General features: G+C 40.9%; 2 protein-coding genes across 2 annotated transcripts in view; one reads left to right on the forward strand and one right to left on the reverse strand.

Moving 5' to 3' along the window:
* Nucleotides 1-3,686, reverse strand: part of pnp4a (purine nucleoside phosphorylase 4a) — a gene marked incomplete at both ends in the record, with an annotated part of 6,225 nt that extends 2,539 nt beyond the window's left edge. The window contains 3 exons of the mRNA XM_079218489.1: nucleotides 1,569-1,672; nucleotides 1,985-2,148; nucleotides 3,664-3,686. Coding sequence (XP_079074615.1) covers nucleotides 1,569-1,672; nucleotides 1,985-2,148; nucleotides 3,664-3,686 — 291 coding nt within the window. The remainder of the gene's footprint in view (nucleotides 1-1,568; nucleotides 1,673-1,984; nucleotides 2,149-3,663) is intronic.
* A 17,136-nt stretch (nucleotides 3,687-20,822) lies between these two features.
* On the forward strand, nucleotides 20,823-26,617 carry LOC306737307 (tribbles homolog 2-like). The gene is made up of 4 exons (XM_079219026.1): nucleotides 20,823-20,916; nucleotides 23,376-23,651; nucleotides 24,139-24,431; nucleotides 24,949-26,617. The coding sequence occupies exons 2-4, from the start codon at nucleotides 23,376-23,378 to the stop codon at nucleotides 25,436-25,438; spliced, it is 1,059 nt and encodes a 352-aa protein (XP_079075152.1). The 5' UTR covers nucleotides 20,823-20,916; the 3' UTR covers nucleotides 25,439-26,617.
* The last annotated feature ends 964 nt before the right edge of the window (nucleotides 26,618-27,581 follow it).

Here is a 27,581-nt window from a genome sequence, read left to right on the forward strand (position 1 = left end):
TATCAGTTAGAATGTCAACTAGAGGACAGTCAGGTCTACTCAGCATGACACACACCGGAGAGAGAGACCGTGTGTGTGTGTGTGTGTGTGTGTGTGTGTGTGTGTGTGTGTGTGCGCGTGTGTTGTGTAAAAACTCAGCTAAAGTCATGCATGAGTTCGATCACATGCAGCCTTTTCGCAGGCTGTTCAATGCTGCTATTGTTCGCTTCATATCACACACACACACACACACACACACACACACACACACACACACACACACACACACACACACACACACACACACACACCTCATGTATTATGCACAGCAAGGTTTGCGTGACTGAAGGGGTTTAATCCACTCACATCCAGTGTGTGTGTGTGTGTGTGTGTGTGTGTGTGTGTGTGTGTGTGTGTGTGTGTGTGTGTGTGTGTGTGTGTGTGTGTGTGTGTTTGTTGTTTATTGTTCTGTTCGTATTAATAAAAACAGTCTAGCATGTGAATCGGTTGAAAACAACAACAACAAAAAGTTCATGAAAGATACTGTTCTCCAGCCCTGAGCTTTGTTCCCAGAAACAAAATGACCGCGAGCAAGTTCTTAACCTTTGTTTACCCCTGCTAGCACAGATGTGTGTGTGTGTGTGTGAGAGTGTGTGTGTTAGGTTAACTGGGGACACACAGGAGACGCGTTTAATCAATAATTGTTTAAATTGAGTATTAGAGGTGGAAAAGCTCCACAACCACTTGATCCTACATTCATCCTGATGCAACTCTATCTTTCCTTCGACCCTCACGGCCTCCAGCACATTATGAAGGCTACAAAAACCAGCTACTAGCAACTCTGGAGCTCGTTAGTTAGCCCGCTGTATTAAAGTATAAAATTATTTTTCATGTTATACAGACGTTATATACTGCACTAGTTCTTGGCCAGTACCAGTAACTTCCTGGAGTTTGGCCACAGACTGTATATAAGAAGTGGACTGACGTTTCAAAATCTTGAGTTTGGTGATTTTGCCGTCGCCATCTTGGATTGTTTTATTTGCAGTCAATGAACGTAAGTTATCACATCTTGACCGTTTTATGGTCTGTTTGACTGTTAATGGACCATCATTTATTAAATAATCATGCTGTATTGAAGAAGACTTGAGATTGAGACCATAAACTCATGTTTACAATGTTTACTGAGGGAATAAATCAAGAGAGAAGTAGAGTCATTTTCTCATAGACTTCTATACAATCTGACCGGACGAGTCGCCCCCTGCTGGTCATTACTTTTTAAGTTTTAAGACACAGAACCGGAAGGTTGCGACCGGAGTTTAGCACTTAAACACCTCCATAAATTTGGCTAATAGTAAATTTGTCCTTTTTTTTTTAAACTTTTGTGTTTTTTCATACAGATGAAACAAATGAAATACAGCGTGTTCATTATTTAGATTCTGATGTGATGGGAGCTGGATCTTCAGCTCTGGCAGGATGCCGGCGGTCGCTTCATATTTACCGTCCACACATGAGTGACATATCAATAAGTATATTCCCCAGAATGTTGTATTATTTTAATGTTAGTTAAACGTGTGTGTGTGTGTGTGTACCTTGCCAAGTGAGTGTCCTTCATACATGTGGAAGCGACCCTGCATGCACACGCATGTCTTCCCCTTCAGCTCCCCGAAAACCAGCCGACCTGCATGACCCTGCACTGCAACACAGTCAGGATGAAGATGAGAGACACAGTGATGTTTACATGCAAACCTGCATTTTATTTTCCGGTATGCTCAGTGGATTTATGCTAGGAGATCCCCCCGCCCCCAGTCTTTGTGCTAAGCTAGGCTAATCACACACTTCTTTCTGTGCAGTTTAATACTGACTGTTCATCAATACATGTCATTAAAATGTCTCAAGACTTAACTTACAGACTGACAGTCAGGTTGTCGGTCAGTAATCAAGTTACTCAGCAAATATGATTTAATGTTGATAGTTTTAAAAAACTAATTATGTATATTCAGAGTACCTGTGCTCTGAGGGAAGCCCGGGATGTCAGAATAAGCGAAGGAGTCCTGACACTTGAGTGCGTCGGCGAGCATGCCCAGTCCGGACCCGCAGATGATCGCCACCAGGGGGCGGTGCTTAGTCTGAGCCCTCAGCCAATCAGCTGTCTTCTGGTATTCTTCATGACTGCAGACAGGAAGAAGAGCAGACCCATTTAAAAAAAATTAAATTGGGAAGAATTTAAACCCTGTAAAATGGCATATCTTTAACTCGAGGAAGGTTCAATAGCGTAGAATATAAAACGGCCAAATATTACACCACATTACATCTTTGAATGAAAGGAAACGTTCTGGGAAACAGACCTAATCACTGTCCGATTGATCACTCTCAGCCAGCAGCTGGTTAGCTTAGCTTAGCACAAAGACTGGAATCAGGGGGAAACAGCTAGCCTGTGTCTGTTCCTAATTAACACGCTCTCATTAATCCGTACAAAATCGGAGCGTTAATACAGCAGTTTGCTGGATTACAGGGGATTACGTGCCGGATTACTTTTTATTATTTATTTCTCCACTGGTTACCATGGCAGCTGGTCAGAGTCTGGGCTAATAGAGAGGCAAAGGGCTTCAACCAGTTCAATTTAAATAGAGTTCATCAACTCCGGCGTCTGTGGCTCTGATTCACGACTCGAGGATCATGAGTGTCGCAGTATTTATGTCAAAATTATGAACAAAAAAATAATTTATGAGCAAATATTTTTGAAATAACTGTCAAAACTAAAACATTATGAAAGCTACATCGTCCGGAAGACTGCTGTGTTTCTACAGTAACATTGACGATATGACAACAAGTAGTAAACTTGTAGATTACAACTAAAACTTAACTTAACTTTGCTAATCGTGTTGGAGAACTGACGCGAAAACATACTTATTAACATTACGTTCCATTACTGCCAATAGTAATGTATTGTCATGTAATAGATCCCTCTAAATGCTACAGACTGTACCTTTAATAAACTTCAGCAACTCTTTATTTTTACAGATGAATCTAATAAAAATACTTACCGGTTCCCACCGGTACGTAAATGTAGGCAGAGAGGAAGAAAACAAGACTATTGGGAACGAGGGAGGAGCGATTTGAGGTATTTCCCTAAATACCGGGATTTTGCCAAAGCTCCTTTTTGTTTTCTTATCCAAAGTTTTGGCAGAATATTGTTTCTCTTAAATACAAATTCAGTTTGGTTTCCCAGCTATGTGTAATTACCCAGTAAACATACTTAGTATAATGTATTTCTCCAGTTGTTTTCTTCCACTGCGTTTACTTTTAAGGACCAGCAGGAACCATCGAGCATTTCATTGAAATCTGGTTCATACAATGGAATAACACGGTAAACTGTTATTAACAATAACACGAGGCTCCAAGATAAATATGAGGGGTCATAAACTGATTTACAGGACAAGAAAGCAGAAATAAAACATTAGAATGATTTATTTCATCTCATCTAAGATTTTAAATGTTTTGGTTGAATTGTTCACACTAGAAATATGCAGAGACGACGGGTCACAAGCCAAAAAACTTTAGGAAACACTGGTCTATTATTCTATTATTCCAAGGAGAGGAAGATCTTGATACACATTTTATGAAACAACAAAACAACAAAACAACATATATTTGTAATAAAATGTCAGAAAGAAGTTTTCTTACCTGATTTGTTCTTTGCTGTGCATGATGGACGGATGACAGACAACCGATGATGATGATAAAGATGATGATGAATATAAAGCCGAGTGATGTGCGTGTGTGTGTTTCTGTCACTAACCGTGTGTGCGATTATGTGTATAAATGTGTGGGTGTGATGGAGGGACCGACAGTCATAGTGCAGCCAACTGATAAGCGATCAGCTTACATATTCTCTGGTCACATGCTCCTGATTGGTCGATAACTCGCCCATTCATCAGCTGCAGCCAATGGAGACGCAAAGTTGTAGACGTGTGTGTGTGTGTGTGTGTGTGTGTGTGTGTGTGTGTGTGTGTGTGTGTGTGTGTGTGTGTGTGTGTGTGATTTACATTTTTATTGTGCAAGTCTGGTTTTGCGTCACGCCCCACGGACAGTAACGTGATTTTACTTCAGTTCTGATTCTGAGGCTCAACACACTCACACACACACACACACACACACACACACACACACACACACACACACACACACACACACACACACACACACACACACACACACACACACACACACACAGAATGAATGGCGAGAAAAAGAAGACAAATATTACACAAATGTGTTGTACTTTACTTTGTTTTGTATTCACTCCGTCACAATTCAGAGGGAAACGTTGTACTTTTGTTGTACTTTTGTTGTACTTTTCCTAACTATTACCTTCACAGGTTGCGTTTAATAATCGAAAAATAAAATCAACAAATACATTTTCCCTTTTTTTAACGATGATCAATGCAACTATAATTATAATGGAGTAATAATATATATTATTTTGAAACGGGTCAGTCTGCAAAACGAGCACTTTTACTTTTGGTATTTTTTTATTTTAAAGCAAATACTTTTATATTTTAAGTAACATTTTGAATGCGTGACTGCACCATTGGGGTTAATTTTCCATAACTGAAACTCTATACTGTATCTGTGGTCCAACAGACGAAATATCAACGCCTTTGAAAACCATTAATTAACTCGTTACATTGCATAAACATAACCGGTGCAAAGGACACACGTGTGCTCGCACATGCAAATCAGTTTTAAATATTTACTGAAGCAGCTAAGCAACCTCCATTTGTTACGTTAAGAGGAAAACGTTAACTCCAATCTATATTTTAATAGATGCTCCATATCAAGTTCATTATGTTCACACTTTATTACACTCTTCTCTTTGTTAAATTGTGTGAAAATAAAATTGAACTGTGCACTCTGAACAAAAACTGAAGTGAAAAAAGGAACAATGTTGTCGTTTTCGTTTGAGGTGTATTTCTTTGGCGCGATAACATCTTTGCGTCTTCACTGTTTTCCTGGAAACTACAGTGAGTCTTGTCGGGGTCAACAGCTGATAAATGTCTAAGTCGTACACTGATCAATAATTCTCCCAAAGCCACGCCGTCTACGGGGATTATCAACCGCAAGGTTTGTGACCTCGATTCCACCGGCAGGAAGCCATTTTATTGTTCAGGTGATACATTAACATCTTGTACAGCCTGTTCGCACACGGCAGGTTATCGCTGAGGCTATCAGCTCGCTAGCTGTTTTTTAGTGCTTTAGTTTGCCTGAGGAATCATATTCATCTCGTAAATTCACTTAAAAGCATTCAGCTCCACGCATGCGATGACATAACTGGCAGCTAGCAGGTTAGCGAGCAGCACGTTAGCAATTCAACGTTTACAACGGTTCAAAGTAAATCAACGCGCAGCACGTTAGCATCCGTTTGGTTAAATTTGTCGACCTAAACCGGATCAACCCTGCCGGGCGCCGACTCAAACTCTGGATTCAGCCAATCGGAGCGGAGTTGTGGCGGCTTAATGAGCGGCAGCTCGGGGTCCGTTTTACAGTAATTGGAACTCTGCGTCGAGTCTCATGACCGGGTTACACACCTCACATCCTGCCCTGCTGCCGCTCGGATCAGCCGCTAATGAAGCTCATGTGGGTCTGCTGGTCTGGGACCAGAGCCGGACTGGGACCAGAGCCGGACTGGGACCAGAGCCGGACTGGGACCAGAGGAGCAGAACGGGCCGGAAGTGAGCTTTTATTGGCGTGTTTTTGTGGCGAGTTCATCAGACTGGAAACCCCAAACTTTCAAATTGAGCCTCAGTACATTTTCACCTGCATATTTTTAAACACATTTATTCTTTAAAGATTATTTTTTTGTGGGGCTTTTAATGGATCGTGATGGTGAAGAAATGAGGAGAGCCGAAGGCCGCGAGTCGGATTTCAACACGGGTCCCTGTAGTGAGGACAAGGGGAGGACAAGGGGCCCCACAAACACAATGCTGTCCCGAAATAAATCTTGAATCTGATCGTCACGACTACCAAATACAAAAGAAACTTTGCGGTCACGTTGAGGAGGTAAAAAAGTTTCACGTGACACGGATGACGTCTGAAAACGAAACAGATAAATCAGACTCTTGTCTTTTAATTAATTAATTTGTGTGTGTGTGTGTGTGTGTGTGTGTGTGTGTGTGTGTGTGTGTGTGTGTGTGTGTGTGTGTGTGTGTGTGTGTGTGTGTGGTTTAACAGGAGCCATGTGGAAGCTGGTTAGCAGGTTAATGAACGGAGCACAGCTGGTGCTTAGAGACACACAGACAAAATCTGGTATTTTACGTGATAAATGTACAGTTTATGTGCATAAAACTAAGTATTCCTGCAGTGAGACAAACGATGTCGTTCTGCTGTCAGTGGCGTCGGATCAGAAGCTTAATTTCAGCCCAGCATCATGGCAGGTGGTGAAGAAATAGTTATTTATTTTCTATTATCTATATTTCTTCCGTTTTTAACGTTGTTCCGAGCAACATGGAACAAAACTGACAATTCATGTTTTTGTACACGAAACCACTGGATTGCTGTGTCTTCTTTTAAAAAAAAACTAAAAACAACCAGAGGGATTTCATGTTATTATTGGTTCTTCGCGGAGTCACTCACGAGATCTAATTTACAAATAATTCAACTCACCATTTTGAATTAAACTGGATGAATCATCGAAAGGGTCTTTCGGGGCGACGGAGGAAGGAGAATAATTCACCACATCCCCAAGTTTATTTTAGATAGAAATCTGTATTTATTTCTCTAAACAACAGAAACATTTGTGTCATGTTGAACTTTTCTTTCTGTCACATGTCGAATGAATGAGCCGAACGCTCAACATTACTGCGTTCCTTCACCTCAGTGGAAATGTGAAAAATGTGACCTCGTCTATTTAAATGTCATTCAGATATTTGGCATTCCTGGACCTCAGCTGGACGAGGCCAGAACACGTCTGAAAGGAGTTTCAGGCGACAAGCTAGTCGTAGTAAAGATTGCTTTCTATTGTGCACCCTGTGGAAACGATGTGGGACAACATCCTCATAGATCTGGGAGTTTTACAAAGACTGATAGAAGTCACTCAATGTTTGAGAACAATTTAACGCCTCGAGTTCGGCATCGTGGCCGTCGCCATCTTGGTTTTTTGCAACCAGAAGAGACGCGAGAGGGCGGAGCAACGATAACATACAGTGACCTTCTTACGCATTACATATCCTTCATAATAATATCCCTTATTAATGATCATATATCATGCATTAATGTACACAGTAAACATGTATTTATCCAATTAAGCCCAATTAAGAAGTTCCAGGTCCGCCTATAGAAAAAAGCACTTTCAGGATGATTATCTCCTTGAAATGATGCTTCACTAAGCCCTGAGTCTCTCCCAAATCATAGCACAGTATGTGAACAGTCTCTCTGCACTGTTTTCACTTGAAAAAGTGAAGCAGAACAAAGTCAGATTGGGTAAAGTACAGAGAGAATTCAGGCGAGAATGCAAAATTAGCATTTCGGCACATTTGCGCATATTTTCTGTATCTGTGACATTTGAATTTTTTCACGTAGCAAACCTTATATTTCACTTGTATATGACTTATGATGTTTAATAAACTTGTATTAGTGGGGATTTACTGAGGGAACTGCATTTTTTCTTATATTTGCTATTTTCTCAATTTTTTTTCAAAATTTGCTGACTCAGCGATTTATGTTGCTGTGTTCTTTGGTTTATATCTCGGTGATGTTTTGCAGCAGAGGAATTTGGTGAATAGATTTGGAATCTGTGTGGAATTGTCTTGCTTTTTGCTGTTTGTCTTTTTCTGATAGCACCAAGCTACGGGCTGCTAGTTACGGAAACATGCAGAGTGGGCTGACTAGTGACAAAATTATAACTATTTTATTTTAATAATTATTTTAGTTGGTGTTTGAGTTGTGTTGAAATGGCTGACTAATTATTGTAGCCCAGGTTCTCTTGTTTAATTTGATGTCTAGCATCAATATATTTGTTCATGATTATTGTAATGTCTTACACAGTTTAATTAAAATCTTAAAAAAAGGACCTATACAGGTCCCATGGGGCTTAAAAGGTTATTATACATGTGCAAGTCCAAATTTGACAAACTAAAGTATTAAAACTCTACACCATCTTGGTTTTTCGCAACCGCTCGATTGAACCTTTTTTTAGGCGACCAAAATGTGACGGTTAACTTTCACAAGTTGAAACCACTTTGTTGTTAAAGCCATAAGACAGAAAACACGGACAACTCCCAGACCGAACAACGCCGAGGTCGTGACCTGCCAATCACAAGGAAGCCCCGCCCAGAAGCACACCTTGCTTTACGGTTTATTTGAGGTAATAAATCCTTTGAGAAGTAGGGTAGGGTAATTTCGGTCAAAAGGACAGTATTTTCCTCTGAGATGTAGCGGGGTTAAAGTATAAAGTACAAGTAATTAAAATAAATACAGTACTATTTAAGGTACTTGTACACCTTAAGTAAAGACTTGGTTACATTGCATTGCTAGATTGCAGACTCACAGCAGTGCCCTGTATGTTTTATATAACAGGTACAAGTTGTGTCTTTTATTGCTCCCGGTGACTCGGCCATCGGGTTTCTGTCTCTGTAATTAGGTCGAAGCGACGCGCGTCTCTAAAAACAAAGTGAGAATGTCTCCGATTCACAAACACATTTTATTAGGGTTGAGGGTTTTATTTAGTTTCTAGTTTTGTGTCCTTTTTCTGTCAGTGTAACACAGCAGCAAATAAAACGAGAGACGCACCAACTATAACTTTGAATATTAGTAATATCCTTCATTGATTTACCTAAGTTTGATGAGTTTGTATTGCGTTAAATCTGACACATTTGTATTTTAATATTGTACGTTTTGTGTACTGCACTAAATTTAGCGACACACATTGTTGTTATTAATGTTTGTCAACGATTTAAATTGGAAAAAGTTGCAGAAATAGAGTGACAATGTTGGATCGTGTGTGTGTGTGTGTGTGTGTGCGTGTGCGTGTGCGTGTGTGTGTGTGTGTGTGTGTATTTTACTGGTTGAGTAGGTCCTAAAGAAAACATAAAAAAAAAAGATCCATCCAAATTGTGATTGTGGAGAAGAAATCTACGTTTTTTTAAAAGTTCATGAAATGAAACCCTGTAGTATTGTGAGGCTCTCTCCATTCATACAACCTAAAATAAATCACCTCACGGTCCTCGAGTCTGCATCTTCTGACAGAACTCACACGGAGAGATAATTGCTGACTTGTGATCAGTTCACGGTCACGAGTTTGGATTCATTACAGCTTCAACATGACCCGGACTTTCTGACTCTGTGTCTGGAAATAAACTTTTTTTTAAACCGTTGAAAACTGACGACTACGACAAAGATAATGTGCCACACGTCAATAAACACATTTAATGATGTTCTTAAAGTTAAGACGTTTTACGTAATATGAGGACATTTATGTAAGACGAGGACAGTTTTGCAAAGTGGGGACATTTTTAAAGGGAGGAGGGGACTACAATGACGACGAAAAGTTAAGGCTTTGTAGTCCAGAATGTCCTCCAGATTTACCTCATGAGCTGGTGGAGTTTGTCTCCCTCTAGTGGCTGAAGGTTGCTCTTCACTTTTCATTCTGTCCTGTTGAATCAGACAGAAACAAACAGACTGAAGATCAGAGTCAGGTGTAAATAAATCACCTGGTTGTGACATCACAGAAGAGTGATGACAGTGTGTGTGATCTGACGGAGGTCCTTCACTTCTGGAGCATCATTCATCACCAAAGGGTGTGTGTGTGTGTGTGTGTGTATGAGTGTGTGTTGCATCATGCAGACGTTCTGTGCAATTCCCACACACACACACACACACACACACACACACACACACACACACACACACACACACACACACACACACACACACACACGGCAACCTGCCGCGTTCCTGATGCTCCATATACAATTATCCTGATTATTATGTTCACACTTCATCACTTCGATAAATTGTCATGACGATAAATTGTCATGACGATAAATTGTCATGACGATAAATTGTCATGACGATCAACGGCATTTAGATTTTCGCCGCTCAGTGTTTTCTGAATCCTACAGAGCTTTGAAACATTATTCATTTCATATTTTAAAAGTTTTTTGTTGGTCTAAAAGTGTTTTAAATTGTAATATGTTTAGTCTGAAGAAGACTGATGAGGAGGATTTTATTCGGCCACTCGAGTACTGATGACTTTACTTATGATTCATAACGCATCCGCCTGCCACACACTCCTGTCATACGGACGCCATCACCGTACATTTATATATTTAGTTTATATATTTAGTTTCTCATCTCTTCTACCCTGAAATGTAGTTACAGGTGAAATCTGAGTTTATATCATTCACTGTTGACTGAATTAAATCAAAAATAACATTGAAAGTTGATAGATAAAAAAACAAAAATGTCTTCGTTTGAGTTCACTTTGTTGCATGAATGTTGCTGTGTCTGTTAATGCAACTGTTATGGATGTGACATCATGACAGTACGAGGTCAACACACACACACACACACACACACACACACACACACACACACACACACACACACACACACACACACACACACACACACAGGAACAAGTCAACACTCTGTAACTCTTCTGCAATCAGAGGCTGACTTCATCTTTCAACCAGACTCAGTGTGTACGTGTGTGTTTGCGTATGTGTGTGTGTGTGTGTGTGTGTGTGTGTGTGTGTGTGTGTGTGTGTGTGTGTGTGTGTGTTGGTCAGCATTGCGTGTTGATTGCACCTCGTTACGGCAGAAAGCAGCTGGATGGTGATGGAGGGAGTGTGTGTGTGTGTGTTTGTTTGTTTTGTTTGTTTCAGTTGAGATGTGTGTGTGTGTGTGTGTGTGTGTGTGTGTGTGTGTGTGTGTGTGTGTGTGTGTGTGTGTGTGTGTGTGTGTAGGGTATTGCCTCAAGTTGCATTTGATGGTTGCACAGGAGAGCAATGAAACCACGGCCACATGCACGTACACATGTACACACACACACACACACACACACACGTACACACACACACATACACAGAGTAAAAATAAGAATTAATATTTGATGTTTCTTCTATATTTACTTTATTTAGGTTTTTACAAACTGCCATAGTTTTTACTCCCTCGTCTTGATACTGAAAACTTTTCTTTTAGTGTCGAGAAAATTCGGACAAACATTTGATTTATATTTATTTGATGTATTTAACACTTTTATTGACCTTCTTTTGTATTAAACTCAATAAAAATGAAATCAACTGAACATTTAAATGTCACACTATCTGCTCAACGAGCAGCGAGGACAAAAAAATTAAAAAAATCAGTCCAACCGGCTCATCACATTATCAGTGAGTCATTAATGTTCACACTTCCTGAGAGGAGAATCAGTTACGTCACGTTGGACTGTTTTTAATCAAAGTTAAGGAAAGTTCTAGTTTGTTATCTGAAAGTCAAAAAAACATCACGAGTCGGGATACACTTACACAGCAGACAGATATGGAAAGCCGAAAGTGACCTTAAACGCCTCTATTTTCCCTCGATTCATGTTAAGAAGGCCGCTTTTTAAGCAAAAAGGCGCCGCCTGTAAGACGCTCTACGTAGAGACTTTAGAGCGGCAAGCAGTCAGAAACTGTTTTCTCTTCTGTTTTTTGGAGCCCAAAGCTTCTGTAACCAATCGGTCGAGAGTAAAACCAGACCGAAGCAAAGCGAGTGCTGCGAACTGGAACATCCTCAATCATCAATGAATGAAGACAATTACATCACCTAGGAGACCGCCTCCTGCAGCGACAGAACCAAATACTTATATTTACACAACATGATTAAAAGAGGCCATTCTAAAAGAAAATGAAGAGACAAATTACTATTTAATTCTCTGAATATTGTGCAATTCACAAAGACTTCACAGCTCAAACCCTTGCATTGCTTTTGGTCTGGTTTGACTCTCGATCGACTAGTAACAGAAACGTTGGGCTTCCTGGCAAAGCAAAACAGAAGGAAGGGCTCATTACCAAAAAGGAAAAACTATGTAAAAAACTATGCTCTTGGCGGCTTAAAAACGCAGCAAAAAAGCTTGTGAATGCGTTTAATTCCACTTTCGGCTTCCATTGACAGACAACCATTCACACTGACAGACAATTAAAGGGGAATTCATGCAAACTTTGCACCGGTTGCCGGTTTGGAGCCATCGCGTTGCCCAGAACCGCTCATCGCTCGTGGGATCGGTCTCCTGTAACAGGACATCATGAACACATCCGCATTATTCAACCTATATGCATATTCTGTGTTTGCAATATTAAACCTCGAAACATCGATGAACGTATACATCAAAATGACTTTACTGTCTTCAACTTACCGTTCACGCTGTTACCTCTTCAAGTAGCACCAAGCTAATGCAGGAGTGTCTTAAACTTCATTCTCTCTTCTGGCCACCAGGGGGCGACTCCTCCGGTCGCAAAAAGAAGTCTGATTGCAAAAAGCCAAGATGGCGACGGCCGTAATCCAAGATGGCGGCGGCAAAATAGCAGAACCCACTACAGATTTAATACATTCAGTTCATATTGTCAATGCACAGTCGTTACCATGGGAGCCGACGCTGGTTGTTCAGAGCTTCATCCATCAGATCGATAAACTCTACTCGACCCGACTGATGAGAACGAACGCTCGCTCTCCGGTGTTATGATGACGATGACGATGATGATGATATCATGCCGCTTCATAAATAAAGGAGAGCTTTGAGGGTCACAGGGGGGAAAGGATATGATGCTTAATTAGCTGCTGATGCAACACACCTGGGGAGACACTGATGGAGACGCTGATGGAGACGCTGAGTTGAGAGGTTCATTACACACAGAAGAGGTTTTATACAACGTCAGAAAACGCATAGTGGAATCCGAAACCCAGAAGAATAAAACTTCTCACAGATGAAATGTCACAACTTAAAAGCAGAAACATCCAATTAAGAAGAGCAAAAGCAAAAGCAAGTGCAGTTTTACTGATTGCGTCACATCTTTGGCGACTGTGGCACAGTGGTGAGCAGGGTCGTCCTTCAATCAGAGGATCGGCGGTTCGATCCCCGGCTCCGATAGCCCATGTCGATGTGTCCTTGAGCAAGACGCTTAACCCTGAAATGCTCCCGTAGCTGCGCCTGCGGTGCATGAATGTTAGATAATCCTGATGTGGCACCTTCATGGTAGCTGCTCTCATCAGTGGGTGAATGGGTGAATGACGTCATGTTGTGTTAAAGTGCTTTGAGTGGTCGGAAGACTAGAAAAGCGCTTTACAGGTACGGGTCCATTTACCGTCTTTACTTTATGTGTTTACACACTTTACTGATGTTGTAATCATCGTTCTTTATTTTTACGTCAGAATGATAACTAATGACTTCCTTTGTCGTATCGAAACAAAAAGCTTCACAAAACAGGATAAAAACATAATTAACGGGAAAATAAAGTCACCCCTCAGGAAAATTGACTCCCAAAAAAATAGATCTAAATTCAGTTTTGAAATGCAGCTTTGATGGACATCAAAAAGGAACTTAGCGCCTCCCGAACATCTTGTTTTTGCGGTCTTTGGCCTAATTTAAAGAAAATCACAAACCCAAATAGCTTTGATGAGGAATTAAACAGAATTCACTCAAGCAGATTAAATCCTCAGCAGATGTTCTTTCAGATATCCTGCTGTTATTTATATGTTGTTTGTTATCTTATTATTAATAATATTAATAATAAAATTTTAAGATTTAGGGCTCTATAATAAAATCCAGCTCGTTCTTTAACATACAATGAAGAGGTCAAAGGTCAGACTCCCCATCTCTCTCTCTCTCTCACACACACACACACACACACACACACACACACACACACACACACACACACACACACACACACAGAGTCATGTCACAGTGGATGGAGTCGTCATGCCAACAGCAGACATTACTGCTGGTTTCATCACAGAGACAATCCCAGGCCGGCCTCACTGTATGTGTGTGTGTGTTTATATAGATGTACCACACACACACACACACACACACACACACACACACACACACACACACACACACACACACACACACACACACACACACACAGAGTATTTAATTTTCCTCTTATCTCAGTTTTGCATCATCCCTGGTGACCTCTACGTGTGTGTGTGTGTGTGTGTGTGTGTGTGTGTGTGTGTGTGTGTGTGTGTGTGTCTGTGTGTGTGTGTGTGTATATGTGTGTGCACGTGTGTGGTGGAAGATTACAGAGAAGACTGAACTGAAGAAGCCGAGACAAGATCAGGTTTCATATATATACTATATACATATTTATATATATATACTATACTGTTTAATTACAGTGAATTAAATTAGAAACTGTAATTACCATGTTTACCATGTTTAAATACCAAGTATCTGGTTCAAGCTGAATACAATACATCATCACAAATGTTGCAGCTGGTAAAGGTGGAGCTACTTTTAAATACTTTACATATGTATGTAGCTCAGTTCCCCTGAGCCATCTTTTCTAAAACTATAATATCACATTGCTATTCAGGAGTTAATTATACATATTTATTTCTCATAAATTCAAATATGCAAAGTAATAAGGTGTTAAATAAATGTAGTGGAGTAAAAAGTAAAAGATTTGCCTCTGAAATAGCAAAAAATAAAAATACAAAAAAGTACAATTACCTCAAAACTGTGCTAAAGCAAAGTACTTGAGTAAATATACTTGTACTTAAATATCAGCGGGTGATTTTCTAAATTAAGAAAGTTGATAAAATACTTGAAATCAAAGAAGTACAAAATGTGCATCATTGAGAATTTTTCTATTAAGACGATAATGATCTGAGACGCCTAATAAATGTTAGAGAGCCGACACAAAGGACCAAGATAAGGATCAGGACCAGGACCAGGGCCAGGACCAGGACCAGGACCAGGGCCAGGACCAGAGCCAGGGCCAGGACCAGGACCAGGACCAGGACCAGGGCCAGGGCCAGGACCAGGGCCAGGACCAGGACCAGGACCAGGACCAGGACCAAGGCCAGGACCAGGGCCAGGACCAGGACCAGGACCAGGGCCAGGGCCAGGGCCAGGACCAGGACCAGGACCAGGACCAAGGCCAGGACCAGGACCAGGACCAGGGCCAGGGCCAGGACCAGGACCAGGACCCACAGAGAGATCGATGCAGTGGATTAAATCGTGGAAGTCCATCAGAGTTCAGACAGCGCTGACCTTTAAGGGACCATAGAGCTGAAGTCTTCTTCACTTCGTCTCAGTTTTAGTCTTCGTTCTGCAGGAAGTGCTCCGGGTGTCGTCCTCCTGTCAGCGACAAATATTAATATAGTATAAAATATTCAACCACAGCTGTGTGCTGGTCTTTCAGAGTCTGACTCACCAGGTGTGAACCAGGTCCTCATGTTTCTGCAGCGCTCTGAATCTGCGTGTTTACGACTCAAGTGTTTGCAACGTCTAACCTCAGCTGACATGACGTAGCCTCAAAGTGCTCAGAAAGATAGGAACAGATTTTAAATGAGGCGCTCAGTGTTGAATTGGCCAGTTTAAAGCTTGGGTTGTTCATCTTGTTAAGCAGGAGTAGTCTAGATATTAAAAGAATCCATCAGTGTTGCCGACTGCTCATCAGTGAAAGTAGCTCGCAGCGTTAGCTCCAAATCCGTCCCTTCAGGCTCCAAAGCCACTCCTCCAAAGTTGTCATGATAAACGTGAAAAACAAACATGGCGATTGTTGCTCACAGCTCTTGACAAGCAGCTTGTGGAAAACTCCATACATGTTGTGAGTGACTGTGTGAAGTGAACTCAGTGTCCCAGTTCATTTTCAATTGCAGTGCGTGTGAGTGACATCAGCGGACAGGAAGTAAACATGGACCCAAGCTGTTGCCACACAGACAATGGGAGAAAATAAAAGACTATTTTGCACTTTAAAGCATGCAAACATGTTTTAGAAGAAACAATAAATTCAAGTATGAGCTGGAAAATGAGCCCGATATGTCTCCTCTGAGAGGTGAGTTGGGCTCAAACAGGTGAGCGTACCTCGCCCACATGGCCGTAGGATATGTGTCTGGTCTCGGCTCAGCGTTCTAACACACATCTCGTTTTATCTCAAACGTGAGTGTGAGCTGGTTTAGTCTGTATTTAAAGCACTGGATCAATACGCTCGAGGATATCGTGGCGTTGAATCACCCCGAAGCTTAAACGGTCTCTTAAAACTCCCAGTGTTCCACACATTCAAGATGCCCTGAAGCGAAACACACACACACGCACACACACACACACACACACACACACGCAAACAGAGAGGCCACCAGAGCAGATGGCAGGTCTACACACAGGAAGTGGATTTAAAGCTGTAACACACACACCTCACTCAGGTGGAGATCAAAACTTAGGCATCACAGCAGCACAGGTGATAATCCTGAAAGTGAGGATAGTGTGGAAGAAAACATGTGTGTGTCGCTGTGTGTGCGTGTGTGTGTGTGTGTGTCTGTCTGTGTGTGTGTGTGTGTTGTTCTCAGTATGTGTGTGTTCTCATGGCGGGCCGTAGTTGAGTCAGACACTTGGCCTCTGATTTCATCACGTCGGTTATGAAAGAGACAGTCAAGTTTAACACACACACACACACACACACACACACACACACACACACACACACACACACACACACACACACACAGTGTTCATCATCCTCTGTTTCTTCAATATTTCATCATGTGGCGTAAAAACACACTACCATGTGGAGATAACCTGCTGTGTGTGTGTGTGTGTGTGCGCGTGCGTGCGTGCGCGTGTGTGTGTGTATGTGCGTGCAGTTGTGTGTGTGTGTGTAACCAGGTCAGTTAGGCTCTCCACCTGTCGTTTGGAATCTGTTCAATCAGAGCAGAGCTGACTACACACACACACACACACACACACACACACACACACACACACACACACAGTACATCTACATAACGAAGATGACCTCATTTCCTGTAGAGCAGCAGGCGTCTGTCTGTACTTCCTGCTGCAGATTAGTGTCTCACGTGTCTCATGTGAAGACTCATCCACTGACTGACAGTGGAAACACACACAGTACACACTCTGTGTACAAACTACTTGTGGAGGGTTACTTCATATAATCACATGTAGGTAAACAGTTTAATTATGTACCCAAGTACATTTACTCAAGTACTGCACAAGTACAATTATTGACACTTACTTTATCCAATCTATGCAACTTTGTACTTCTACTCCACATTTTAGAGGCAAGTGTTCTACTTTTTACAATCTGATAACATGAGTTACCTTACAGATTCAGATCAGTAATGAAGAATATAATTGAAAAATAAACTATGATGTATTATAAATAAAGATTCAATTAAAATTATAATCCTGCAATATAATATAAATAATTATGAAATGGATCATACGGCATCAGGCTTTTAGCACATTTTGATGATACTTTATGATATATATATATATATATATATATATATATATATAGATAGATAGATAGATATACAGATAGATAGATGATAGATGGATGCATACAAATATTAAGTCAATTTAAGAAAATTAAAAATGAAGTTAAGCAAAATAAATAATGAGGAAAATGCAAAAATTAAAAGTATTTATAAAAATACTACTTAAATATATGTCAACAGTTCACTGTAAGATGAGGATGTTCATTTAGAGCAATCTTGTATGAAATATTACATTTGTGTCCGTATTTTCATACGTTTATATGATTTACGATACCTCACATGAGCAATATTTTATATCATTCTGCATAATATAAAGGTATAATCTGAAAGAGCAGATTCCCCAAATGAGAAGTCAGGAGATCATGTAAGTGGACACGAGGTCACTCACCTGGGTGAGACAGGTGAGGGAAACACAGTTGAGAAAAAGGCACAACGTGTCACACGTGTCTGAATGCTGAACAAACTCTGGCGAACAGGTTAAGGTCAAAGGTCAGCAGCTGGCTGCAGCTCTGCAGGTCACCTGTTCAAGTTTTACAAACAAACACGGCCGTGATTGGTCTATTTCTGTCTGAGGAAGACCTCCCATCTACTGCATAGAATACTACTGTATTACTACTGCTGTATTATACCACTACTACTGTATTATAATACTATTTCTGTCTGAGGAAGACCTCCCATCTACTGCATAGAATACTACTGTATTACTACTGCTGTATTATACTACTACTACTGCATTATAATACTATTTCTGTCGGAGGAAGACCTCACATGTACTGCATATAATACTACTGTATTACTACTGCTGTATTATACTACTACTACTGTATTATAATATTATTTCTGTCGGAGGAAGACCTCACATCTACTGCATATAATACTACTGTATTATACTACTACTACTACTGTATTATAATACTACTACTGTCAGAGGAAAACCTCACATCTACTGCATAGAATACTACTACTGTATTATACTACTACTGTATTACTATTGCTGTATTAAACTACTACTACTACTACTACTACTACTACTACTACTACTACTGTATTATACTACTACTGTATTACTATTGCTGTATTAAACTACTACTACTACTACTACTACTACTACTGTATTATACTACTACTACTACTGTATTATACTACTATTACTGTCAGAGGGAAACCTCACATCTACTGCATAGAATACTACTACTGTATTATACTACTACTGTATTACTATTGCTGTATTAAACTACTACTACTACTACTACTACTACTACTACTACTACTGTATTATACTACTACTACTACTGTATTATACTACTATTACTGTCAGAGGGAAACCTCACATCTACTGCATATAATACTACTACTGTATTATAATACTACTACTGCATTACAATACTATTACTGTCAAGAGGGAAACAGCACATATAGTATATATAATACTACTACTGTATTATAATACTACTACTGTCAGAGGAAAACCTCATATCTACTGCATATAATACTACTACTGTATTATATTACTATTACTCTCAGAGGAAACCTTCACATCTACTGCATATACTACTACTACTGTATGATAATACTATTACTGTCAAAGGAAAACTTATTATAATACCTTAATTTCACGTATTACTGTTTTAGTCTCTTGCCTACTGTTGTGTTATGGTTGATCGTTTAATGAAGGATTCTGGGTAATACACAGGAAAGTCAAGGTAACTTTATTTGTACGTCACCTCTCGAACACAAAGGCATTTTGAAAGTGCAAAGCAAATGCACCAAAAGACTTATTTTTGAAGGCACTACATCAAAGTTTGTGATTTTGTGCTTTTAATCTTTACACCAGGAGCGTATAATGTAATAATATATGATGTAATCATCTTCCATACATATAAAACAGGGCAGCTGTTGTTTAAGATGAAATCTCTGACTGTTGCAGCTGCTGACATCATCACCGTGCTGCCTCTATGATATTTTAAATATATATCCTCCTCCCTTTTTCAGACCGTTGCCAACATAACTTCTTTAACAACTTGCTACTGGAATACTTGTTATTGGTACACATTCTCTCACAGAACATGTTTTGGTAGTAGCTGTCCTCCAAAATGTTGACTGTGACTCAGGTTGAATGAATGTGGACACTGATAATATTCCTCATTCTCCTAACAAGTAAATACATACGATGCGTTGCAAGCAGAAACTTCACCGTCTGTATCTTCACAACCAAACGGTGTTAACTTGTACTCATTGTGTAATGTAAGCTACCAGCAGTGGAAACAAGTATATCAAGTATGCAAGTACAATGTTTAGGTACTTCACTTTGTGTGTGTGCAACTTTACACTCCTATTCCACTAAAGAAGGATTGTACATGTTTACTCCCTTAAATATATTTGGTACATTGAGTTACTTTGGAGATTCAGATCAAAGTAAACTAATATAAATAACATATAAATTATGATGAAACTTCAACATTAAAGAGATGCACTAATGCTTAAAGCTGAATGCATAATGATATCATACACATTATGTATCATAGCACATTTACTGTTGGTACTTTAAGTATATTTATCTAAATAATAAGTTTACTTTTACCTGAGATCATTTTAAATTGTCCACACTTTATTTATTTATTTCTATTTATTGTTATATTGCTTCTTTTTTGGTATATATAGAAAAGTAAGAGGGCCCTTCCTCTGCATCGTCAACATAAAGACTCATAATGAAACCGCTCCGCTGAGTCTCGTGTCTGTTTTCTGACGACTGATCGGCTCAGGATTGCACCATCTAAGCTCCGCCCCCCGCGGGATGAAACAACGTAACCAGACCAACGAACCAAACGGACCCGGAGTCAGCCAGAGTCCTTCAGTCCGCCGGAAAGTTCTGGAGACGAGCGGGGTCGCAGCAGACCAGAGTCCGGAGGGTCCGACTGGATCTAAAACCACAGAGACACTCGGGATTGTATTTTATTTTGAACTCGGACGGACGGACGGAAGGACTCGGGTCGACTCGGCTTTGTTCGCTTCAGCTCCGGATATACATAAAAAAAAAAAAAAAATAGTTTCATTTTTAGTTTTTATGAGAAAAACAAAACAAAAACTGTTTGGTTTTTTTATTCTTCAGTTTTTCACGATCGGAGTTTCATCTCATTCAGACTGAAGAAGAAGAAACTGAAGTAACAGCTGACTGACGACACGTTGCGCAACCGAGACAATAATAATACGACGAGACAAAGACGTCATCCCCAGTGTTCCCAGTATCAGAGCTGCTGGTTCCAGTCGAGGGAAAACCTTTTGTGTTTTTTTTTTTTTTTTTAATGTCTTCGACAACTTCTGGTCCACAGACAGACGATCTGCTCCACGCCGACTGTACTGGGTTTCTGCTGAGTCTACTGGTTTCCTGTTGACCTGCAGTCCGAACCAGTCCGTCTGTCTGAAGCGCAAAAGGTAAGAAACCGACCTGAGATCAGAGGTGGGAGAAGTGCTCAGATCATTTAACTGTACAAGTAGCAGCAATGAATTATACACATATTTAATTATAAGCAAAGGCCGTTAATTTAAGTTGAATAAAACAACCTTTAAAGTATTTTTAAAAGTAGAACCAGCACTCAATATGCATAATGACCTCTTTCAGAGTGTTCCATTCATATTTATAGATTACTTTTACTGATGCATTAGCCAATACATCGCACCATTAAAAGGTGGAGCCCACTTTAACTATTTATTATAGTTATTTGGTAGTTTCATCTGGAGAAATGATCATATAAGTTAATCTTTTATTGTTAAATCTTTATCTAACGTGAACACAGCGGTCAGTTTAAATGAGGAGAAGCTGTTGGCTACATGAGTAGAACATGGGAGTACACGAGTAAAGTACAAATACCTGAGAATTGTATTTGAGTACAGTACTTAACACCACGGCCTGAGAGCCGATGGCAGTCCAGTAGAATCTTACTGGACTCTACTGGGACCAGTTAATGAAACTCAGAATGGTTTTCATCATTCTGAGAGGATGAGTGTGCTCAGCTGTCATGGAGATGGGTCTGTTGACACAAGAACTCAGGAGCCTTTTTTTTTTTTTTTTTTTACGGTTTTGACCTTTACAAAAAATAAAAAAAAACACTTTTTGTCCATGGTGGCAAACTGTAAGGATTCAGTTGAAAGTTCTGTCATGTCATGACAGATATTCAGATTCAAGGATTGAGAGCAATAAATATATAAATATAAGTGACTTATGATCGTTTGTGACGAGCCAGCTGGTCCAATCATGTTCATCAGGCACCAACAAAGACGACCAACAGCGGCAGGAAAAATACAGTTGACTTTATAATATTATAGTGTAAAATAAGTTAAAATGTGGAAGAAGAAAAGCTTTGTGTATGAAAGTGAGTTTTAGTGTTGAAAAAGTCAATTCATCAATAAAGTCAATCAACAGTAAAATTATCAGCAACAATGTTGATAATTGAATAGCAGCTTAAATTATTTCTGCAATTATTGTTTCAAATATTGAAAATGATGGCTTCTCAAATGTGAGAATTGGGGGTTCTTTGTCATTTTCGGGCTATTGCTCTGAGAGAACAAGACATTTGAAGGCATCACCTTGGATTTGACCGAACACTTTTCACTATTTTCTAACGTTGTACAGATCAAACGATTTAGTAATTAAACTGTGGAAATAATTAGCAGATTAATCAATACTGAGTTTGTAAAGATGTCAGAGGGCAGGTTTTCCTCGTCGAAACTACGAGAGTTCAGATTCGTCTCAGTTTTAAAGTTGAGCGACGGGACGGAGACGTGTGGAGAAATGTGACGTATTTGTTTCAGTAAAAACATTTTTTTCCACATCTCCTCTTCCGGACAGAGATGATGACAAGAGTGAAACTTCTTCCGTCAGTTGAGTCAGATACAAGAATAAGTAGACTAGTAGAGACCAGTGCATTCACATGAAGAGCCAAAGGGAAACTGGAATATGTTGGTGAATCATGTGGACGATTCAAGAGAAGAAGAGCCGCCCACTTGGTCTAAATGTTGTAGTTTTTTTTTTTTTTTGGTCACAAATTCCTTGTTCAACTTTATTTTTTTCCAACATCAAGTCGTGTAGAATATGGAAAGTAAACTCGTCTTTTCAGGAAGACGGGCGACAGAAACGTTCACAGAAAGTAGAGATCAAGTAGAATCTAGTGAGGTCTGTGTGCTTTTGGTCGTTTAATATAAACAGTCTGATCTGCGGTTGTGAAAGTGCAACCGATGAGATGACACATCAAACAGCACAGATTCAGGGTGTGTGTGTGTGTGTGTGTGTCAGGGGATGACGTTGCCGCGGTGATGCTATGACTCAGGGTGTCAGTGAAAGCAGCGTTGGCCAACAGCAGGTTGCCACACAGCGTCACCACGGCGACCACAGGCTCTGAAAAACTTTATAGAACAACACATACTCTCTCACAGTAAATGTGTGTGTGTGTGTGTGTGTGTGTGTGTGTGTGTGCGCGTGTGTGTGTGCGTGTGTTGACTGTATTTAAAGCCTGTTTAAACTATAAACTGTTGTGCTCTGATGCAACGATCTGAAAGCTGAAGCGTCTGTCAGCTTTCAGGAAGTTGCATCATGAAGCCTATAGACACGTTAGCATGTGAGCAGCAGAGACACGTTAGCATGTCAGCTGCAGAGACACGTTAGCATGTGAGCAGCAGAGACACGTTAGCATGTCAGCTGCAGAGACACGTTAGCATGTGAGCTGCAGAGACACGTTAGCATGTCAGCTGCAGAGACATGTTAGCATGTAAACAAGTCGTTTAAATTCACTCGTGGCGTATCTACTGATGTATTTTAAACTGTCGAACAAAATAGTATCAATAAAGCGGTAAACTGTAAGGAATCTGATGATGTCACTCCTCTCCTCCAATCACAGATGAGCATGGGCATGACCGCAGCTCGCTCTCAGCTGTGTCTGAAGAGGCTATTGGACGAGCCCCAGGACATCGTGAAATGTAAAGTAGCTCGTCTGGAGCCGAGCTCTCTCCCCACCGGCCTGTCGCACTGCCTCAGGCCCAGAAGCCCCGCCCCCAAGTCCAACGAGGGCCAATCCCCATCCAGAGTCGGATCGTACTTCCTGTTTGAACGATGCGAGGGGGAGAAGAGTTACAGAGCCGAGCACGCACAAACAAAGGAGCAATACACCTGCCAGGTAGAGTTACCCTTACTCATACTGCAACAACACCACCACTACTATTTATACTGCAAAAATACTGCTCATACCTTTAAAAATACCACATATACTGCCAACAATACAGCCGCAAATACTGCAAAATTCTTCTATATTGTGATGCTGAATTCAATTTCTATTTAAAGTGCAAAATACTACAAAAGTATCTTAAAATACTACAAAAGCTTCTTAAAATACTACCTAAGTATCTTAAAAAACTACAAAAGCCTCTTAAAATAATACATAAGTACCTTAAAATACTACAAAAGCTTCTGAAAATACATATATTGCTAGTAATATTACTAATACTGCTAAAAATACTACACTACTTGAAAATATTTATATTCTTGATCCTGAAAATAATACCGTGGTTGTTAGAAATACGACGTATACTTCCGATACTGGTAATATTGTTAATACTCGAGATATTGCTCAAATACATACCATAACCATGTTTCCACGGTTACAGGTGCTTCCTCTCCGCGGTTACCAAGAGCGGTTGGCGGCCTACGCCCGCATCGGTCACCACAACAACGTCTGCGGCCTGCTGGACGTGGTGATTGGCCGGGACAGCGTGTACGTCTTCCTTCCCGGTCACCACGGCGACATGCACGCCTACGTGCGCAGCAGGAAGCGCCTCGGCGAGGAGGAGGCGGGGCTTCTGTTCGCCCAGATGCTGAACGCCGTGATGCACTGCCATCGCCACGGCGTCGTGCTCCGAGACCTGAAGCTCCGCAGGTTCGTCTTCCTCGACAAGTACAGGTGAGACCTAGAAGTACTCTGATAGTACCACTTAGTACTACTTATACTGCTTATTATACACACAAGTGAGACCGACAGACAGGAAGTACCAATGATACTGCTAAAAACTACTCATACTTCTACAATTACGGATACTGACGACCCTAACCTTACTAATACTACCACTGAAAAAAATACTTCATAAAACTGCGAATACTACTGAACATAATACTACTACTAATATAAATCCTGATACTGCATAGCATACTTGAAATAATTCTGCCAATTATTCTTCCGATAATGCTAAAATACTACCACTAGTAATACTCCTAATTACTATGGATGCTACCAACACTGATAATACTACTGCTTACATCTGTAGTATTAGCAGTATTAGTGGTAGCGGCAGTATAATTAGAAGTATCAGCAAAGTACAGATGAAACCTTAAAGAAAGAAATACTACTAGTAATGCCTCCAACACTACTTTGAACACCAGTGCTACAGATACTGATGCATTGTGGGTCTTTCTCTCTGCAGGACGCGTCTCGCTCTGCTCGGCCTGGACGACTGCGTCCTCCTGCACGGTGACCACGACGACGACTCTCTGACGGACAGGCACGGCTGCCCCGCCTACGTGAGCCCCGAGCTGCTGACCAACGGGAGCCGGTCATACTCGGGCCGCGCCGCGGACGTCTGGAGCGCGGGCGTGTCCCTGTACACCATGCTGATTGGACGGTACCCGTTTCAGGACACGCAGCCCGCCGCGCTGTTCGCCAAGATCCGCCGCGGCGCCTTCAGCGTGCCGGATTGGCTGTCGCCGCGAGCCAAGTGTCTGATCGGCTGCATGCTGAGGAAGTCTCCCGCGGAGAGGCTGACGGCGGAGGAGCTGCTGATGCACCCGTGGCTGAGCGGGCGCCGCGCGCCGCATCACACCACGAACAAGACGCACCACGGCGCGCACAAAACACTACCGAGCCGACGGGAGGAGAACGAGCAGGTGGTGCCGACGTGGACCGAGAAACACTAACACGCGTCGGTGCCTCTATACTTGTGAGGACCCACATTGATGCATTTCATCCCTTTAGCCTCACTACACTTCACCTCAACCGGATTCTTTAACAGGAAGACAGTCTGAAAATGCCCCCAGTGTTAAGACGGTTACTTAAACCAGTGGTTCTCAACCTTTTTTCAGTGATGCACCCCCAGTAAAATAGTTTTTCAGCCAAGTACCTCCTAACCAGCGCCAAGCATTCTTCGTCGAAAAAAAAAGATGTAAAACACAGCGCTGTGCCATCAGTGTCTGATATAATATATACAATTCAGTTCATGACACTTACACTTATATTTTATTGAATATGTATTAATTAACTATTTTTAAAGGATTTTTGAATGGATGTTACTTTTACATATATATATTTTTTAACTCACGTACCCCCTGGAGTGCCTACAGTAACGTACCCCCATTTGAGAACCACTTATACGATGAGTACACATGTTCTTCCACGACGATGACGAGACGGCATTAAACGGCATTAAACTCTCACTGTGACTAGATACCAACATGCAATATTGTTGATATTTTCTTTTTCAATGCAGCAAAGTAAACAATGACAAAAACTGGCCATCGAAAAAAGAAATGAAACAAAAAAACGACACTAAAACACTAAAATGTCAACAGTTTTCTTACGACGAATTTAACAAAATGGTTAAAAGATACAATTAAAATGCTCAAACTTAGTCAACTAAAACCAACAGGATGAGGTTCACTAATAGCTGACAAAATGAACACTAGTCCTCACAACTTATCAACAACTCAAATTGGTCCTCGCAAAGATAGACACACACACACACACACACACACACACACACACACACTACGTAGACAGTCTGATCCTGGATTACTTGACCGGACATTCAGGTGCCTTCCTCTCGCTGCGTCTCAATTCAAGCTTCGCCAAATTCACAACAGAGTCACCAGTTCCACCAGAACCAAACGGTGGGTTCAGGTGCTGTTCGACGGCTCGTAAAGTGGAGAACTTCCCAGTTTCCCTTCAACACTGTTACATCCCAGTGTTAAACTACAGACTCATTGATAACATCCTGCAGGGGAGATTTGACTGAACCACTTCAACACCAGCAGACATGATCGTTGCTGAAGACTGAACACACCGTTGGTTTTAAAGTGGACTTTGAAGGAGGCTAAATGATGCAGAATAAATAAAAGATGTTTCACAAACTCTTCTGGTCCCGAACCGTTTTTGTTTTCAATATTTTTTTACTAGCGTTAATTCCCCACTGTATTTTGAGCCTCCATCACCAAACAGGACACACAGTCAGTATAAAGTATCTCACTGTGTGGAAACAGTGTCTGAAGCATTTACAGGTTTGGCAACGGTGTGAAACCGTCTCTCCTCCAATCAGACGACACTTAAGGTGCAAGATCTGAGATCGAGAGCATTTGAAGCCTCTCAACGGCTCTCGAAACGTCAACGGTGCCGACAGAGCCAACGGTTTTCACCCAAGGGTGGGTGCTACGATTCTGCAACTACGCAGTGCACACGGCTAACTAGCGTAGCATGCTGACATGCACTACCGGCCACGTAAACAAAGCAAGGAGAAGATAACGACACACGCAGGGGGAGAGCGACTTCATCGTCTGCTCAGGTAGACATCACTCCACTCGATCCGAGCTCCTTTAACCAACAACGTACTTTCTGATTGGAGAAATGAGAAGATTTCAGCAGCAGGTGAGACAGCGGGCAGGAGTTCATCTCACGGGTTTTGCAACATTACACTGTCAGGTGTGCAGAGATTTTTTTTAATAATAATAAAATCTCCATATTACTAAACTACGACTGCAATGCTACTAGGAATGATCGTCATAACGTCTGAATTAAATACAAAGTAAAGAAATAAATCATTACATGCTCCTCAAGTAGACGGCGATGCTCGTGGTCATTATGTGTATGGCCACTCCAGTAGAACAATCACAACATTAACTTCTAGAAATCAGTCAACTCCCGTGCAAATAAAACCTGACTAACTGCTTAGCGGCAAGAAGTAGTCGAACAAAACGTCTGCAGCGTGAAAAAAAAAAAAAGGAAAAGTTTTGACGTGGTAGTTTTTGTGCAGGTGAAACACAACATATACAAATTGTACAATTGTGAGCT

Source organism: Taurulus bubalis (assembly GCF_910589615.1).
Source record: "Taurulus bubalis genome assembly, chromosome: 5".
In the NCBI taxonomy this organism is placed as follows: Eukaryota; Metazoa; Chordata; class Actinopteri; order Perciformes; family Cottidae; genus Taurulus; species Taurulus bubalis.